Below are 18,670 nucleotides of genomic sequence, written 5' to 3'. Positions count from 1 at the left end.
AATCACCCCCGGGACACAGTCCTCAATTCTGGTAGCCAACACCTTCGCTAACAGCTTCGCGTCCACGTTGAGGAGAGAGATTGGCCTATACGACCCCCACTGTAATGGGTCCATATCCTGCTTCAAGTACAGCGCCCTGGACATAGTCGGGGGTAGGCCCCCCCCCCTCGCCTCATTGAAAGTCCTCACTAATAGAGGGCCCAGCAGGTCCATGTACTTACGGTAAAATTCCACCGGGAACCCATCTGGCCCCGGTGCCTTCCCCGCCTGCATACTCTCCAGCCCCTTAGTCAGCTCCTCCAGCTCTACCGGTGCCCCAAGCCCAGCCACCTGCTCCTCCTCCACCCTCGGGAACCTCAGTCAATCCAAAAATCTACGCATCCCCCCCTCCTCAGTCGGGGGCTCAGACCTATACAGCCCCTCATAAAAGTCTCTAAATACCCCATTTATTCCCACCGCACTCCGCACCGTGTTCCCCCCTATATCCCTAACTCCCGAAATCTCCTTCGCTGCCTCCCGCTTCCGAAGCTCGTGTGCCAACATCCGGCTAGCCTTCTCCCCGTACTCATACACCGCCCCTTGCGCTTTCTTCCACGGCACCTCTGCCTTCTTGGTGGTCAACAGGTCGAACTCGGCCTGGAGGCTTCGTCGCTCCTTGAAATGAAAATGAGTAGTCCCTCCTCGGGGGCCTCTGCATACCTCCTGTCCACCCTTAAAATCTCCCCCACCAATCTCTCCCTCTCTTTCCTCTCCTTCTTCTCCTTGTGGGCCCCAGTGGAGATTAGCTCTCCCCTAATCACTGTCTTCAGCGCCTCCCAGACCACCCCCACCTGCACCTCCCCATTATCGTTAGCCTCTAGATAGCTTTCAATACACCCCCGGATCCGCCCGCTCACCTCCTCATCCGCCAGCAAGCCCACATCCAGGCGCCACAGCGGGCACTGGTCCCTCTCCTCTCTTAGCTCCAGCTCCACCCATGGTCTGAGATGAAATGAAAATGAAATGAAATGAAAATCGCTTATTGTCACAAGTAAGCTTCAATGAAGTTACTGTGAAAAGCCCCTAGTCGCCACATTCCGGCGCCTGTTCGGGGAGGCTGGTACGGGATGGCTATGGCCGAATACCGCGTGCCCTCCACCCTCGGAATTAGTGCCCTGCTCATAACGAAGAAGTCTATCCGGGAGTAGGCTTTATGGACGTGGGAAAAAAAAGAAAATTCCCTGGCCCCCGGCCTGACAAACCTCCATGGGTCCACTCCTCCCATCTGGTCCATAAGCCCCCTCAGCACCTTGGCCGCCGCTGCCGGCCTCTTAGCCGTCCTGGACCTGGAGCGGACAATGCTGGATCCAGTACCGTGTTGAAGTCCCCCCACATTATCAAGCTCCCTGCCTCTAGGTCCGGAATCCGGCCCAACATGCGCCACATAAATCCGGCATATACATTCACGAATACCACCTGCACCTCCTGCAGCTTACCACTCACCATCACATACCTACCTCCATTGTCTGCCACGATGTTCAGCGCCTCAAACGACACCCACTTCCCCACCAAAATGGCCACTCCTCGATTCTTTGCGTCCAACCCAGAGTGGAAATCTGCCCTACCCACCGCTTTCTCAGCCTAACCTGATCTGCCACCCTCAAATGCATCTCCTGGAGCATAACCACATCTGCCTTCAGTCCCTTCAGGTGCGCGAACACACGGGCCCTCTTGACCGGCCCGATCAGGCCTCTCACATTCCAAGTTATCAGCCGGATCAGGGGGCTTCCCGCCCCCCCCCCCCCCACCGATTAGCCATCCCCTTTTCTAGGCCAGCCACGTGCCCGCGCCTCCCGCACGCTCCATTCCCCCCAGCGGCAGACCCCCGCCCCGACTCTCTCTCCAAGCTCCAGCTCACCGTTGGCCAATGCAGCAGCAACCCAGTTCCCCCCCCTAGCTGCGTTGCTCCCTCCATAGCACTCCCGTAAGTCAGCTGACCCCGGCCACTCCATCGACCCCCCAGTGTGGTAGTCTCCCCCCCGCCCTTCTGTCCATCAGCGGACGCTCCTTTCCAACACCGCCCTTCCCCCCCGGCCCTGCCCCCTTCCTTCCCTAGCGCGGGAAAAAGCCCGCGCTTTCCATCAGACCGGCCTCGCCCTCTCTGGCGCATCTCCCTTTTGCAGCCTAATCCCAGCTCACCCACCTTGGGCCTCCCATCTCCCCCTCCCCCCAACGGGGCCCCGTCCTTCCAACCACCGACGCCCACACTCTCACAAAACCCCCCCTGCGAACCAATTCACCCTACCCCACCCAGCACCCAAGGAAACAATGCAGAACAGAACAGAACATCCCCCAAATCACTGTAACCACAGTAGCCCCCCGCGACCTCCCCTCACAACCGACCCTCAGTCCGTGTCCAACTTTTCGGCCTGAATAAAGGTCCACGCCTCCTCCGGCGTCTCAAAGTAATGGTGCCAGTCCTTAAACGTGACCCACAGTCGCGCCGGCTGCAGCATCCCGAATTTCACTCCCTTCCGATGCAGAACCTCCTTAGCCCAATTGTACCCGGCCCTCTTCTTGGCCACCTCCGCGCTCCAGTCCTGGTATATACGGACCTCTGCATTCTCCCACCTGCTGCTCCGCTCCTTTTTTGCCCATCTTAGGACACACTCCCTGTCCATCAAGCGGTGGAACCGCACCAATACCGCCCGCGGTGGCTCGTTATACTTGGGCCTCCTCGCCAGGACTCGGTGGGCCCCATCCAGCTTCAGGGGCCTTGGGAAGGCACCCGCTCCCATCGAGTTCAGCATCGTGACCACATATGCTCCAGCATCCGATCCCTCCACTCCCTCCGGGAGACCCAGAATCCGCAGATTCTTCCTCCTCGACCGATTCTCCATGTCCTCGAACTTCTCCTGCCATTTCTTCTGCAGCGCCTCGTGCGCCTCCACCTTCACCGCCAGGCCCAATATCTCATCCTCATTCTCCGAGGCCTTCTGCCGCACCTCCCGGATCGCCGCCCCTTGTGCCTTCTGGGTCTCGACCAGCTTGTCGATCGAAGCCTTCATCGGCTCCAGCAGCTCTGCTTTCAATTCCGTGAAGCAGCGCTTGAGAAACTCCTGCTGCTCTTACGCCCACGCTGCCTGGTCTCCACCCGCCGCCATCTTGGCTTTACTCCCTCGCACTTTTCACTGCAACAGAATTACTTTTTTCACCGCTCCACTCCTGGTCCAATCTATACAGTGCCGGGGAAATCGTACTGTCACCTTCCCAGACCGGGAACCGTCGAACCCTCAAAAGAGCCCAAAAGTCCGTTTCTGGCGAGAGCTGCCGAACATGCTATTTAGCTCAGCATAGCCGCAACCGGAAGTCCAGTAACAGAATTTGTAACCACATCACACTTCTTAACCTTGTGAAAATGAACAATGTGACATTCACAAACATTATCACAGAAAAAATAACTTATAGACACAAAGATGTCAATCAACCAAAGTCAATAGTTCAGCTGTCAAAGCAAGACTTCCACCGAGTTAATCCCTTTATGACTCTGGTTTTAAATTGTGCTCTCTCAGTCAATTCATTTGCTTGACTGCGATCTTCCAATAATATTAAATATTAATTTGTTGGGAAAAAAATTTAATCCTGTACCATTTAAAGATAATTTATACAATTTGCACTTTAAAGTAAGTAATTTAGAAAATGTGATGCTGTGACAGATTATAAACACATTTCTAAAAATCATAAAGTATCAAATTGCACACTCTTTACATCACTACAATATAAACAGTTATATTTGAGTTAATGCATAAAGTAATTTATCCCCCATATATTCAACAATACTATCCATTGCTACACAGAACCATTTTAATATTTTTTGTCCCCATTGTTTGGCTAAACCCTTGTGCTGTTTGCATCTGGAAATGCATTAAGCGGACTGTCAAAATAATCCTGAATATACACTGTACTAAATAATGTGCACATTAAATAAAAAGCACCTACAAATTACATTATATAATTTTAATTTATTACCAATAGCATACAATGAGAACATTTATTAAGATGATTGTTTGATGTTGGAACTACAACGCCAAGCCTCAGAGGTTGATTACATTTATTTCAAAATAAATTAATTCTATATTTGATTTAATACAGAAGGGAAAACCACAATTTTTCAAAATGTACACTAAATATATTCTCAATAATATGAACAATATTACTTCAAAAATATCTATTATTCCATACGATGATAAAAAATAAACTTACTGAACTGCATTTAAACATTTAATCCAGGGATCTTTCAAACGTTTCCTTCAACTACAAACAAAATGAAAGTAGAAAAACTTTGAGAAGATCAAATGCAAGTTATCTACCATTTAAAGTTAATCAAATCCGGAACACCTGTGTTATCGGTTTAAGGGTGTACTCCTGGAGCCAGTAGTAACAGTAGCCGCACGTTCTCGTTCTTTTGCAAACTCCATTTCAATTTTGGCTTGAATTTTCTCCCAGTTAACTTCTACCTGCATGAGATATTAGATGACAACAATTTTAGTCAAGGATTTCAATTCAATTCAATTTTCTATGCAAATTCCCATCAACAGTGGCCCATGCTGTGGATACCTAACCAGCAGACCATAAAGGAATATTACACGCTTGTTAAAAATGGTAAAGAGTTTGTTTTCCATTTTTGAGGGGCTAGCACAAGTAGGAATGCTTCTCTTTGGCTCCACAAAAATATTTTTACCCATCGCTAGCTCCTGTGCAATACACTAAACAGATGGGAAATGAAGAGCCATTCCCCATAAAATCATTAAGAAAACATACCCGGAACTTCCTGGCTCCACAGCATCGGGTTTGGGGGTACCCCCAAAAAATGTGCTGGTGAATCCCTCTTTGAACTTCTGAGGTAAGCATTTGCATGGCAATTATCCAGAAGCACAACTCTTTTAAATACCCAGACTGATCCGTGCATGGGACTCCGCCGCCTGCCCCTCCCCGAGACTTCCAGGGGACTTGCCGCCCTCTCGACTAACCTCTCCCCCACAGTATGCCCCATCTCCTGACCTTCCATGGGATTCTTCCTAACCCCCCACCCCACCCCCAACTCGCCAACCTATGAACCTGACCTTCATCTCCGACCCAGCTGGACCTGCCCTACCTTCTGATTCGACCCCTACCCCCCACTGTCCCGCCCCATTGGTGTTCAAGCCCTGTACCTTCAAACCCACCCCCTGACCTCCGTCCCCCTGACCTCTGATCCCCACCCTCGAGCAGGTAAGTGCACTTTAAAGTCTTGCAAATCCAGCAGGCCATCACTTTCTTTATTTTTTAAGTATGTTTATTAGAATTTTTTCATATTAATCAACACAAACCAGAACAATAGAACACAAAACATCACAAGCAAATATGAAAGTAAAAAAACATACATATTAATTTAAATACTAAAGCTAACCTAAACCCCCTAACAAATTGACTAAATCTTTAAAAATGGAAACAAATGATTGCCATCTTAGATAGAACCTCTCCACCGCCCCCCTGATGGGGAACTTGAATTTCTCCAAGTGTAGGAATGACATTAAGTCACCCAATCAAACAGAGGCATTGGGCGGAGTGCGAGACCTCCAACCAAGCAATATTTGCCTCCGGGCTATCAGTGAGGCAAAGGCAACAACATCAGTCTCTATCCCAGACTGAATCACTGGCGAATCCGACACCCCAAACATGGCCACTAGCAGACAGGGCTCTAAATCCACATGGCGTATCTCTAACATGGTGTAAAAGAAGGAAGCTCAGAAGCCTACAATTTTGGGGCAGGACTAGAACACACGTGTGGGGCTAGCCAGGCCAAGAGAACAGCATTCATACCTATCCTCAACATTTGGGAAAAACCTACTCATCCTTGCCCTAGTCAAGCGCATCCTGTGTTACACCTTAAGCTGAATTAGGCTCAACCGAGCACAAGAGGACGTGGAGTTGACCCTCTGAAGGTCTCACTTCAAACCTTACTAGTAAGAACAGGGAAAATTCACTTTCCCATTTCACCCTCACACCACTTAGCAGAGCAGAATCCGACGAGAGAATATGGCCATCTAGGTCTGAAATAGACTCTTCGTGAGGCTGAGCCAGGGACAGAATCCTCTTCTGCAAGGAAGAAGGTGGCTCCAAAGAAAAGGAATAATAATAATCTTTATTATTATCACAAGAAGGCTTACATTAACACTGCAATGGGTGCTGTGAAAATCTCGTAGGAAAAACCTTCAGTGAAAAGTCATGAACTTGACAATACCAAAAAGGTTGGATGGTAGCCATGATGTGGAGATGCCGGCGTTGGACTGGGGTGAGCACAGTACGAAGTCTTACAACACCAGGTTAAAGGCCAACAGGTTTGTTTCGATGTCACCTGAGGAAGGAGCAGCGCTCCGAAAGCTAGTGACATCGAAACAAACCTGTTGGACTTTAACCTGGTGTTGTAAGACTTCGTACTAAAAAGGTTGGAGTTGGACAGCTGGAATTTATCAGCTACCTCCCTAAAACTGGCAAACCTCCCCTGTATGAACAGGTACTGAGAGCACTCCAGACCTTTCATGTCCCAGGATTTAAATATTGGGTTCAAACCGAAGGTAGGAAAAGTTGATTGTTGCAAATAGGTGCTGACTAAACTGTTTCCAAATTCTAAGAGAGGAGACCACCTGCTTTGAGGAAAATCTCCATTAGTGGAGTGGATGGAGAGGAAGAAGCTGACTCTGCCACCTTACTTCCCGTTGAACCCGGAGAGGCTTCAGATTCCGGCGACGCGTTTCTGCTGAAAACCGTTTTTAGCTTTATTTTTTCTCGGCATCTCAGCAAAGGGAGAACTCTATCCAATAACTAACATGAGTTTCCAAGGAATGAATTACCCATGACGCCAAGAAAATGGGCAAAAAGATCAGTTCTCCAGTGGGAGTCACCTCCTGCGGGTCTTCCCCTTACATCGCACCAACCTTTTTGGTATTGTCAAGTCCAGGCCGTCACTTCCTGACGCTAATGGGAGGTCATGGCCCATTATTTACATTCAACAAATAAAAATAGGTTTACCAAAGCCCTGACCAAATGTTTTCTGGTGCATTTACATTGTATCTACTGTAGTTTAGGGCAGGGTCAGGGATTATTGGCCAGGATTTATGGTCAGCAGTGAGGGAATGGCACTTACTGTTCAATGTGCTGACAGTTGCCCAGATTTTTTGCAGGCTTGGAGTAGAGACTTGCTCTCATCAACTCTCTGATTCCTACAATGCACAGGGATTTTATGGCATGTATAAGCAGGGCAAGCAACATTGTGATTCTGGAACAATTCAGTTTGAAGAACCCCCACTGAGACAGACAAGGTTGGATTTTAACTAAAAAAAGAGGTAGGCTTGGGTGGAAGTTAACATCTCAGGAATATATTTTCTGACCCAAACTTCTCAAATCCTCCCATTCCTGCCTTCAGCTAATGCCAAAATGTTGATGGGTGGTCAATCCGATCCAAACAGATGGATTCCAACTTTTGGACTTTATGGGCAGCACGGTAGCATTGTGGATAGCACAATTGCTTCACAGCTCCAGGGTCCCAGGTTCCATTCCGGCTTGGGTCACTGTCTGTGCGGAGTCTGCACGTCCTCCCCGTGTGTGCGTGGGTTTCCTCCGGGTGCTCCGGTTTCCTCCCACAGTCCAAAGATGTGCAGGTTAGGTGGATTGGCCTTGCTAAAATTGCCCTTAGTGTTGGGTGGGGTTGCTGGGTTGTGGGGATAGGGTGGAGGTGTTGACCTTGGGTAGGGTGCTCTTTCCAAGAGCCGGTGCAGACTCGATGGGCTGAATGGCCTCCTTCTGCACTGTAAATTCTATGATAATTGCTGCCAGCTGGATTTCTTGGGCATCAACCCAGCAGCTTCCTCAAGGCAAGGAGGCAAGTATATTTGTTCACATCTCTTGGATTCAGCCCATCAATCTGGATGACCAGTGTCCAAAGCAGCCAATCCGGCACATGTACCATCCTAATACAGGCTGGCAGCTCAAATCATTTTCCGGGAGCGGGAGAGAGACAGGGAGCCGGAGTGCAGCTTGGGAATCAGGTAGGTGCTTAAGTGTTCTTTTTTACCTGTATTTAAGTTGGGCGGTTGCTAAACCCGAGACACACTTGTAGTGTCCCCCACCCTTCCACCTCCTCTAACCTAAGGGGGTGAGTGAATGTCAGGTAAGCTCTTTCTTTCTTTTCTTGTTTTTATCCACAAGTTATCCAAGGGGGATGGCAGGGAAGAATGTGCAATGTTCCTCCTGCAGAATGTTTGAGGTGAGGGACACCACCAGTGTCCCTGCTGATTTCACCTGTGGGAAGTGCAGCTATCTCCAGCTCCTCAGAAACAGCGTCAGGGAACTGGAGCTGGAGCTCGATGAACTTTGGATCATTCAGGAGGCAGAGGTGGTCATAGATAGTAGCTTCAGGGATGTAGTTACTCCGAAGAATGAAGAATGGGTGACGGTGAGAGGGGCTGAGAGGAAGCAATCAGTACAGGGATCCCCTGTGGTCGTTCCCCTCAGTAACAAGTATACCGCTTTGGATACTGTTGAGGGGGATGGCCTACCAGGGGTAAGCCACGGTGAACGGATCTCCAGCACGGAGTCCGTCCCTGTGGCTCAGAAGGGGAGGGAGGAGAGCATGAGAGCAATAGTTATTGGGGACTCGATAGTTAGAGGGACAGATAGACGGTTCTGTGGCAACAAAAGAGACTTGTGGATGGTATGTTGCCTCCCGGGTGCCAGGGTCGGTGACGTCTCGGACCGTGTTTTCAGAATCCTGAAGGGGGAAGGGGAACAGTCACAAGTTGTGGTACACATCGGTACCAACGACATAGGTAAGAGAAGGGACGGGGATTTAAAACAGGAATTTAGGGAGCTAGGGTGGAAGCTGAGAGCCAGGACAAACCATGTTGTCATCTCTGGTTTGTTTCCGGTGCCACGTACTAGCGAGTTGAGGAACAGGGAGAGTGCAGATAAACACGTGGCTGCAGGGATGGTGTAGGAGGGAGGGTTTCAGTTACGTGGATAATTGGAGCACATTCTGGGGAAGGTGAGACCTGTACAGATAGGACGGTTTGCACCTGAACCTGAGGGGCACCAATATCCTTGGAGGGAAATTTGCTACGGCTCTTCAGGGGGGGTTTAAACTAATTTGTCAGGGGGATGTGAAAACGAGCTGTAGTCCAGAAACCAGTGTTGAGAGTAGTGAGGTACAGAGGAGGGTATCAAGGTCGCAGGAGTGTACTGGCAGACAGGAAGGCGGGTTGAAGTGTGTCTACTTCAATGCAAGGAGCATCCGGAATAAGGTAGATGAACTTGAGCATGGATTGGTACTTGGGACTATGATGTTGTGGCCATTATGGAGGCATGGTTAGAGCAGGGACAGGAATGGTTGTTGAAAGTTCCGGGGTATAGATGTTTCAGTAAGAGTAGGGAAGGTGGTAAAAGAGGTGGAGGAGTAGCATTGTCAAGGATAGTTTAACGGCTGCAAAAAGGCAGTTCGAGGGGGATCTGCCTACTGAGGTAATATGGGCTGAACTTAGAAATAGGAAAGGAGTGGTCACATTGTTAGGAGTTTTCTATAGACCCCCAAATAGTAATAGAGATGTGGAGGAAGAAATTGCAAAACAGATTATGGATAGGTGTGGAGGTCTCAGGGTAGTTGGCATGGGTGACTTTAACTTTCCAAATATTGATTGGAATCTCTATAGGTCAAACAGTTCGGATGAGGCAGTTTTTGTACAGTGTGTGCAGGAGAGTTTCCTGACACAATATGTGGATTGGCCGACAAGAGGTGGGGCCACATAGGATTTGGTATTGGGTTATTCAGAGAATTTACAGTGCAGAAGGAGGCCATTCGCCCCATCGAGTCTGCACCGGCTCTTGGAAAGAGCACCCTACACAAGGTCAACACCGCCACCCTATCCCCACAACCCAGTAACCCCACCCAACACTAAGGGCAATTTTGGACACTAAGGGCAATTTATCATGGCCAATCCACCTAACCTGCACATCTTTGGACTGTGGGAGGAAACCGGAGCACCCGGAGGAAACCCACGCACACACGGTGCAGACTCCGCACAGACAGTGACCCAAGCTGGAATCGAACCTGGGACCCTGGAGCTGTGAAGCAATTGTGCTATCCACAAGGCTACCGTGCTGCCCGACCGGGCCAAGTGTTCGATTTGTTTGTGGGAGAGCACTTTGGAGATAGTGACCACAATTCGGTGTCTTTCACTATTGCAATGGAGAGGGATAGGGCCACAAGGCAGGGCAAGGTTTATAATTGGGGGAGGGGTAATTAGGATGCGATTAGGCAAGAATTAGGGAGCATAAGATGGGAACAGAAACTGTCAGGGAAAGGCACAAATGAAAAGTGGAGCTTGTTCAAGGAACAAATACTGCGTGTCCTTGATAGGTATGTCCCTGTCAGGCAGGGCGGAAATGGCCGTGTGAGGGAACCATGGTTCACAAAAGAGATGTCTTATCAAGAGGAAAAAGGAAGCATATGTAAGGATGAGAAAACAAGGTTCAGTTGGGTCGCTTGAGGGTTACAAGGTAGCAAGGAATGAGCTAAAAAAAAGGGCTTAGGATAGCTAGGAGGGGCATGAGAAGCCCTTGGCGGGTCGGATCAAGGAAAACCCCCAAGGCTTTTTACTCTTATGTGAGAAATAAAAGAATGACCATGGTGAGGTTAGGGCCTGTCAAGGACAGTAGTGGGAACTTGTGCATGGAGTCAGAAGAGATAGGAGTGACATTGAATGAATACTTTTCTTCAGTGTTCACCAAGGAGATGGGCCATGTTTTTGAGGATGAGAGTGTGATACAGGCTGGTAGGCTGGTGGAGATAGATGTTCTGAGGGAGGATGTATTAGCAATTTTGAAAAACGTTAGGGTCGACAAGTCCCCTGGGCCAGATGGGATATATCCTAGGATTCTTTGGGAGGCAAGGGATGAGATTGCAGAGCCTTTGGCTTTGATCTTTGGGTCCTCACTGTCCACGGGGATAGTGCAAGAGGACTGTGGAGTGGCGAATGTTGTTCCTCTGTTCAAGAAAGGGAAAAGGAATGACCCTGGTAATTATGGGCCAGTCAATCTTACTTCGGTGGTCGGTAATTAATAGGAAAGGTCCTGAAGGATAGGATTTATGACCATTTGGAAAGATGCAGCTTAATCTGGGATGGTCAACACGGATTCGTGAAGGGTAAGTCTTGCCTCACAAATTTGATTGAATTCTTTGAGGAGGTAACTAAGTGTGTGGATGAAGGTAGAGCAGTTGATGTTGTATACATGGATTTTAGTAAGGCGTTTGATAAGGTTCCCCATGGTCAGCTCATGAAGAAAGTAAGGAGGTGTGGGATAGAGGGAAATTTGGCCAATTGGATAAGTAACTGGGTATCACATAGAAGACAGAGGGTGGTGGTGAATGGAAAATGTTCAGACTGGAGACTAGTTACCAGCGGTGTACCACAGGGATTAGTGCTGGGTCCTCTGCTATTTGTGATTTTTATCAATGACTTGGAGGATAGGGCTGAAGGGTGGGTCAGTAAATTTGCTGATGACACCAAGATTGGTGGAGTAGTGGATGAGGTGGAGGGCTGTTGTAGGCTGCAAAGAGACATTGATAGGATGCAGAGCTGGGCCGAAAAATGGCAGATGGAGTTTAACCCTGATAAGTGCGAGGTGATTCATTTTGGTAGGAAAAATTTGAATGCGGATTACAGGGTCAATGGCAGGGTTCTGAGGAATGTCGAGGAACAGAGAGATCTTGGGGTTCATATCCACAGATCTCTGAAGATTGCCACTCAAGTGGATAGAGACGTGAAGAAGGCCTATAGTGTGTTAGAGTTTATTAACAGGGGGCTTGAGTTTAAGAGCCATGTGGTTATGCTGCAACTGTACATGACCCTGTTGAGACCACATTTGGAATATTGTGCACAGTTCTGGTCACCTCACTATAGGAAGGATGTGGAAGCATTGGAAAGGGTGCAAAGGAGATTTACCAGGATGCTGCCTGGTTTGGAGGGTAGGTTTTATGAGGCAAGGTTGAGGGAGCTAGGGCTTTTCTCTTTGGAGCGGAGGAGGATGAGAGGCGGCTTAATAGAGGTTTATAAGATGATGAGGGGGATAGATAGAGTGGACATTCAGAGACTATTTCCTCGGGTGGATATAGCTGTTACAAGGGGGCATAAATATAAGGTTCAGGGTGGAAGATATAGGAAGGATGTCCGAGGTAGGTCCTTTACTCAGAGTGGTTAGGGTGTGGAATGGACTGCCTGCTGTGATAGTGGAGTCAGGCACTTTAGGAACTTTCAAGCGGTTATTGGATAGGCACATGGAGCACACCAGAATGACAGGGAGTGGGATAGCTTGATCTTGGTTTCGGACAAAGTTCGGCACAACATCGAGTGCTGAAGGGCCTGTTCTGTGTTGTTCTATGTAAATCCTCCAGTTTTGCCGATAGAATTAGAGTCTGCCTTAAAGGCAGTGATGCCCATGCCTGTTCCCCACCTAAGCCCCCCTTCTCCACGATGTATGGTGTGCAGTTCACAATGCCCTCTCTGTGTTCCCACAGAAGAATTTGGCCCACAGTAGACGGGGGAGGCCCAGAAGGGTGGTATCAGAGTCCCTAAAGTCCTATGAGTACTGGGCCGTAGAGGTCACAGGGTGGACGAGGACAGATTGGTCATCGATGTCGAAATTGGCCTTCACCGCAGTGGTGAATATCCTCCGGCTCCCACCCAGGTGACCTGTGACATGTGTGTTGCTCATGCCAGCATGCTGACTTTACCCTCTCACTGACCACATGTGATTACACAGAATCACCTTCCGCAATTGATTGGAGGATTCCAAAGGCTGGGGCTACAGGAAATAGCGCCAGCAATGTGTGGCACCGGGGCCAACTCTGCTGAGATTTTAAAAAAAAATGTTTTTAACGCATTTTATTCAAACTTGTATCAAAGTAGGTTACAGCAAATAAAGACCCCGGGAAACATATTTCCCAACAATCAACTATACAGTTTGTACAGATTTTCCTCCTTTTTCACCCCCCCTCCCCCCCCCCACCCCCGCAACGAACAGTCGCGCAAACATGGTCACAAACAACCCCCACCTTTTCTTGAACTCCCCTGCTGAGCCCCTTAACTCATATTTTATCTTCTCTAACCGCAGGAAGTCGTACAGGTCACCCAACCATGCTGCTACCCCCGGTGGCGATGCCGACCGTCACTCCAGCAAAATTCATCGCCGTGCAATCAGAGAGGCGAAGGCCATGACATCGGCCTTCCGCCTCTCCATGAGCTCCGGCTTCTCTGAAACCCCAAATATCACCATCAAAGGGTCGGGGTCCACTCCCTCCTCCACTATCCTGGCTAAGACCGCGAACACTCCCGCGCAGAACCTTCCCAATTTTTCACAACCCCAAAACATGTGCGCATGATTCGCTGCCCCCGCCCACACCACTCACACTCATCTGCTACCCTCTGAAAGAACCCACTCATTCTCACCGGAGTCATATGCACCCTGTGCACCACCTTGAACTGTATCAGGCTCATCCTTGCACAAGTGGAGGTCCAGTTTACCTTTCGCAGTGCCTCACTCCATACTCCTCAATTGATCTCCATTCCAAACTCCGATTCCCATTTCTCCTTGATCTTCACCACCCGCTCCCCTCCCTGCTCCCCCAACTCTGCTGAGATGGCGACTGCAGTGGATTGCCTGGAGCACAATGTCAGCACCATGAGTGGTGGTGTCCAAAGCATGGCTCAGTCAATGATGGCCATGACTGAACGCCTCAGCAGCATGTCCCAGTCGCTGAGGGTCGTGTCCCTGACACAGTGGACCTTTCCAGGGCACTGGGAAGCATGCAACATTCTCAGGTGGGCATTGCTGAGGTGCTGCGGAGCATGGCCCGGTCTGTGCGGATCATATCCCAGCTGCAGGTGGACATTGGCAAGGCGCTGCAGAGCATGGCCCGCTCACAGAGGGGCATCGTTGAAGGCATCAACACCAGGGTGCAGACATTGGGGAGCCACCAGGGTTGGCAGAGCCAGATGACGAAGGAGCATCTCTCCAGCTGCTCCTCTTCCCAAGGTGACCTCAGTGCCCTATAGGCACCGACTGGGAGGAGGGAGCGCTGGATGCCAACCCAGAGCCTCCCCACGGGGTGTGCCCCCCCCCCATCCCCGACAACCATGCGTTTCGGAGTCAGGGTACAGAAGATGGTGGCATGGCAGGGCATGTGCTGCTGGCAGACGGGCCGGAGAACTCTGGCCCCAGGGCCCCCAGAGGACGCCTTAGAAGGGACATCAAAGGCCATAGGATGCAGGGCACAGCAGACCACCACAAAGTGGGCGACCCTCCGGAAGGCATTCAGCAGTGCATCACCAGAACGGTCGAGGCATCGGAACCACATTTAAAGCAGCCCAATGCACCACTCAATGACAGCCCGGGTGACCACGTGGGCCTCGTCATATCGGGTCTTCACCTCTGTCTCCGGCCTCCGTACTGGCATCATTAGCCGGGTCTTCAGCAGGTCCCTCTTATCCCCCAAGAGCCAACCGGTCACCCTGGGATGTCCCTCGAAGATGCTGGGGATCTCCGACTCTCCCAGGATGTAACCGTCATACATACTCTCTGGGAAGCGTGCACACACGTGCATGAGGTGGTGGTCGCACATGTGTTGACCATTCAGGAACCCTTTCCTGTTGATGAAGGGCACTCCCTGACGCGTGCAAGGCGACATGCGTGTCATCTATTACTCCCTGGACCTGGGGCATCTCGGCGATGGCGACGAACCCTGCTGCCCGGGCATCTGGTTTAGCTTGGTCCAGGTCAAAGTTCATATATTTAGCTGCCCGGGAAAACAGGGCATCCAAGACTGTAGGCTGGGATATGCCACACAAGTCTCTGTTCAAGTCCTGGAATTATCCTGAGGCTTAGAAGTTCAGGACTGCGCTGACCTTGACGGCCATCGGAAGCGGGCATCCTCCTCATCCATGTGGTGCCAAGTATGCAAGGCCATGGCACAGGTGCCGCACCGTTCCCTTGTTGAGGCAGAGCCTCCTCTGGCACATGCTGTCCATCATCTGTTCAAAGGACCAGCGATGCCTGTACACCTTGGACCGTCGCGGACCTCCCTCTCTGGGCCCCTCCCTGGCCTGGTAAGAAGCCCAGGTCCTCAGAGCATGGGGCAGGCCCCTGCACAAGGGTTGCCGCCTCAAGACCCTATTGACGCTGAAGCCGCCGCCTTTTCCAATGTCAGGACACCAACATTGGCATCTTCCGCGGGATCCAAGATATCATCCATATCTTGTAATATCTTTAAGGCATGGACGAGGATGAGGGACAGATAATCAGCTACAGATTTCAGGCCGGTAGCCCCCGGTTCCCCATGGCTTTGCCGCCCTCCCCCACTAACATCCCTTGCCATTCCGCAGGGTATCATCACACACGCCCTGCACATGAGCACCTGACTACAGCGGGAGCCCCTGGGTATCAGACCCCAGACCCTGTACCCCAGATACCCGCTGGTAACATTACCTGGACTGGGTGCTGGTTCCCTCCCCAGTCCACACACCCACCCTCTGGTGCGGGGATGACCCCAGTGATGAGGCACAGCTGTTGGGTGTTTGGATGTTGACTTCTGCCTCTCTGGTGGTGAAGCCAGTGTTCAGGCCTTATGGTTTGGTTGGGATGCTAGGCAGCACTTGCAACATGGCATATCTACCCACGGAAATCCACTTGGGGCTGTGAAGTGCTCACATTACACGATTGCCAATTTCTTATAGGCAATAACCTCTAGCTGTGCACCCAGAGATCGCCACGGTCAGTGAGAGTTATGGGTGGTCGGTAGGACAGATAGGCAGTAGTTGGAGATGCCCCTGTTACGGACATTCCAGGCGGTGGCATGTCAGCCCCGCGGGCGCTGGGACACCCTTACCGATGGTAGTCCACTCCACACTCCCCCCACCTGAGCACATCCGCTGCTGGGGCCTCTCGCTCCCCCCCCCCCGAATTTTGGCCTCTCCCACGATCTAACGGCCGCCTCGCGCTAGAGGAAGAAGCGGCCAATTAATCGCACCCAATATCTTTTGCACTAATGCTAAAGTTGCAATGTAGATGCACACACATGAACCTCTTTCTGAATTATTTTCAAGAGATGTGCATTCCCTTCCTCCTCTGTTAAAAGCATAACTGCTGATTCAACATGAGTAACATGACTTATAAACTTGATTAAAAGTGATGAATTACACTTTCCTTGATTTATGCCAGTGAACTACTTATGTGAATAAAGTGGCAAGATTAAATCTTCTTACTAAATCATCAGAAAACAGTTTGTGACAGCTATGTAACCCCAGTATCCCTGTCAGATGACATCTATTAATCTGCCTGCATGTTCCGATTTGAATTGATCAACACTCATCCTGAATGAACAGACTTGACAACATTTTGTTTTTCGAGTTACTTACCCCTTCTGCATACTGTAAAAATCTCTTGTTGGATTCTTCTTTTTGGAAATCCTCCAAAAACTTCTTCCTATAAGCTAGCACAGTATCGACGTGCGTTTTATATTTTACAGCTAGCTCCAGAGCTCTGTATATTGAAATCAATTAAAATCTTAAATACAGGTGGCCTAAAACAGTTATGTGGCACATTATACAAATCAAAACCAAGCACTAGCAGGGTAGCCTTAGGAATTATTTTTCCACCTTATCTTTTAATTTCTTTTCCAGTGACCAAAATTAGTCTTTCTTTACAACACATTTAACGGTGACAAAGCATCAAATATTTTTTTAATTTAAGGATCATTTCATTAAGGTAAAATAAGTTATTAATATTTTGTTGCTTCAAATCATAGATACAACTTTAAACATCTGTAACTTAACTTATGCAATTAAATTAAACTTTGGATAGTGTACAGATGAAAATACAAACAGAGCTCATGATGATTGGCTAGCCTCTTTTTTTAACATGTTATATTTTGAATTAATGACATCAATCTACGGCATTACTTGTTGAGGATGCTGATTTGTAGCCAGAGATTTTGTCAGAGTATGGCAACAAAATGATTTCAATTGACTAATTCGGAAATGCTGACGTCTTCATGTAAAGAGATCCCATGAACATTACAAGATTCAGGTTTTGCAACAATTAAGGTATTATTTTATATTTGAATAAACTTCATTTTATATGGGAGAAGTAGTATGTCATGCAATGCTTCTGCATGAAATTAACTGTTTGAGACGGCTGATATTACTCAAATTAAAAAATGTTTCATTAAATAAAATATTAAAACACTATTTAAATGTTATGATAATTGTAGAATAACTAATAGGGCACTTTCAGTTACTGAATGCTTTTGTTCGTATCAAATGAAGAATATGCCAGTTGGAATTCTGCTTATTTTTCTACAAACTTTATATAAAGTTGACTGATCATAAGCAAGAGGACTGGACTCCCCAAACTGAAAGGAAGCAAGGACATTATTGCCCCATTCCCTTGCCCATCCCACAGAATGTTGGAAGCAAGGACATTATTGCCCTATTCCCTTGCCCATCCCACAGAATGTTGATGTACGCGGTGAGAAAGCCAGACACAGGAGGCTTCAGTGCATACTATTCTTGTACTGGGATTGAACAATCAAAATATATGATAAATAACAATTTGTATTTAGGTAAGGTGCTTAACAATGGAAAACATATCAAGGTGTTTCACTGGGCTGTAATCAGACAATAATTGACGCGGAGGTTGAAATCTTTCGAATCGTCAGAGATCACACTGCCAGGCCAAGGTGTGGAGGGCTGGCCCTGCTTTATCAGGCGGTGGGACCCAGGACTGCAATGCGAAGGCAAAAGCCAATTGGGTGACTGCTGTTGGCACTGCCATCCGATTAAGGATTTTAGCCCGCCCTCAATCAGAGGGCGTCACTGAGCATCACTGAGAGCAGTAGCCATTGCTGAGAAAGGTAGGAGACCTGGGGCCCACGGTGGGCAAGTCAAGTAAACATTTTAAATGATAATGGGGACAAGGAAACCCCTCCAAGGAAATAATTGGGGCCGCAGGTGCTGCATTCCCTGCCCTGCTCACATCCTCCTCTTTGTTTCAGAAAACCTTCCCCCTCGGACGGGGGCCACCAGCAAAATGTTTAAACACTGTTAAGTGGCCCCTCATTGAATTTTTAAATACAGAGATCAGCTGCGTGCTTCCTTGCAGCTGGCAGTCTGTCTGCTTCCTGTCCTGCCATTGGTAAAGTGCCCAGAAATGGGATAGCAGCTCCCTGTAATTTTACCCTATTTCCAGTCCTTCCTCGGGGTCAGTAAAATTCAGTCCTAAGTCAAAGAATAAAATTTTAGGACATGTGACTGCAAGCTTGGTCAAAGAGGTAGGTTTTAATTGAGGATCTTTTTATTGATGAGGAGAGTGACATGGAGAGACAGACATGTGGGTGAAATTCTACTGCTTCGGCCGAGATAGCTTAACACACAGTGGACAAAGATGGGGTGAGTTGACTGAGGTAAATAGTTGCCACAGGAACTTCTTATTAATCATAGATAAAGGGTTGGATTTCCCAACTGCGTGTTTCTTTGCGGCGCACCGATCGCTGGTGGTGGGATTCTCTGTTCCCGCCTCTTGTCGATGGGATTTCTCATTGAAGCTA

The 18,670-nt window shown here is 48.9% G+C and overlaps 1 protein-coding gene across 6 annotated transcripts in view; it reads right to left on the bottom strand.

Annotated features, from left to right (window-relative positions):
- Window positions 1-3,986: 3,986 nt before the first annotated feature.
- Window positions 3,987-18,670, bottom strand: part of ift80 (intraflagellar transport 80 homolog (Chlamydomonas)) — a 398,557-nt gene continuing 383,873 nt past the window's right edge. For all 6 annotated transcript variants that reach the window (XM_072474470.1, XM_072474472.1, XM_072474473.1 and 3 more), the window contains 2 exons: window positions 16,482-16,605; window positions 3,987-4,496 (listed from right to left, as the gene is read on the bottom strand). In XM_072474470.1, the coding sequence (XP_072330571.1) occupies window positions 4,383-4,496; window positions 16,482-16,605 (238 nt within the window). In that variant the 3' untranslated portion in view covers window positions 3,987-4,382. The remainder of the gene's footprint in view (window positions 4,497-16,481; window positions 16,606-18,670) is intronic.

This window comes from Scyliorhinus torazame, chromosome 14 (genome assembly GCF_047496885.1).
Source record: "Scyliorhinus torazame isolate Kashiwa2021f chromosome 14, sScyTor2.1, whole genome shotgun sequence".
In the NCBI taxonomy this organism is placed as follows: domain Eukaryota; kingdom Metazoa; phylum Chordata; class Chondrichthyes; order Carcharhiniformes; family Scyliorhinidae; genus Scyliorhinus; species Scyliorhinus torazame.
Note: the sequence above shows the minus strand (reverse complement) of the source record. Positions and strands in the feature narration are given on the sequence as shown.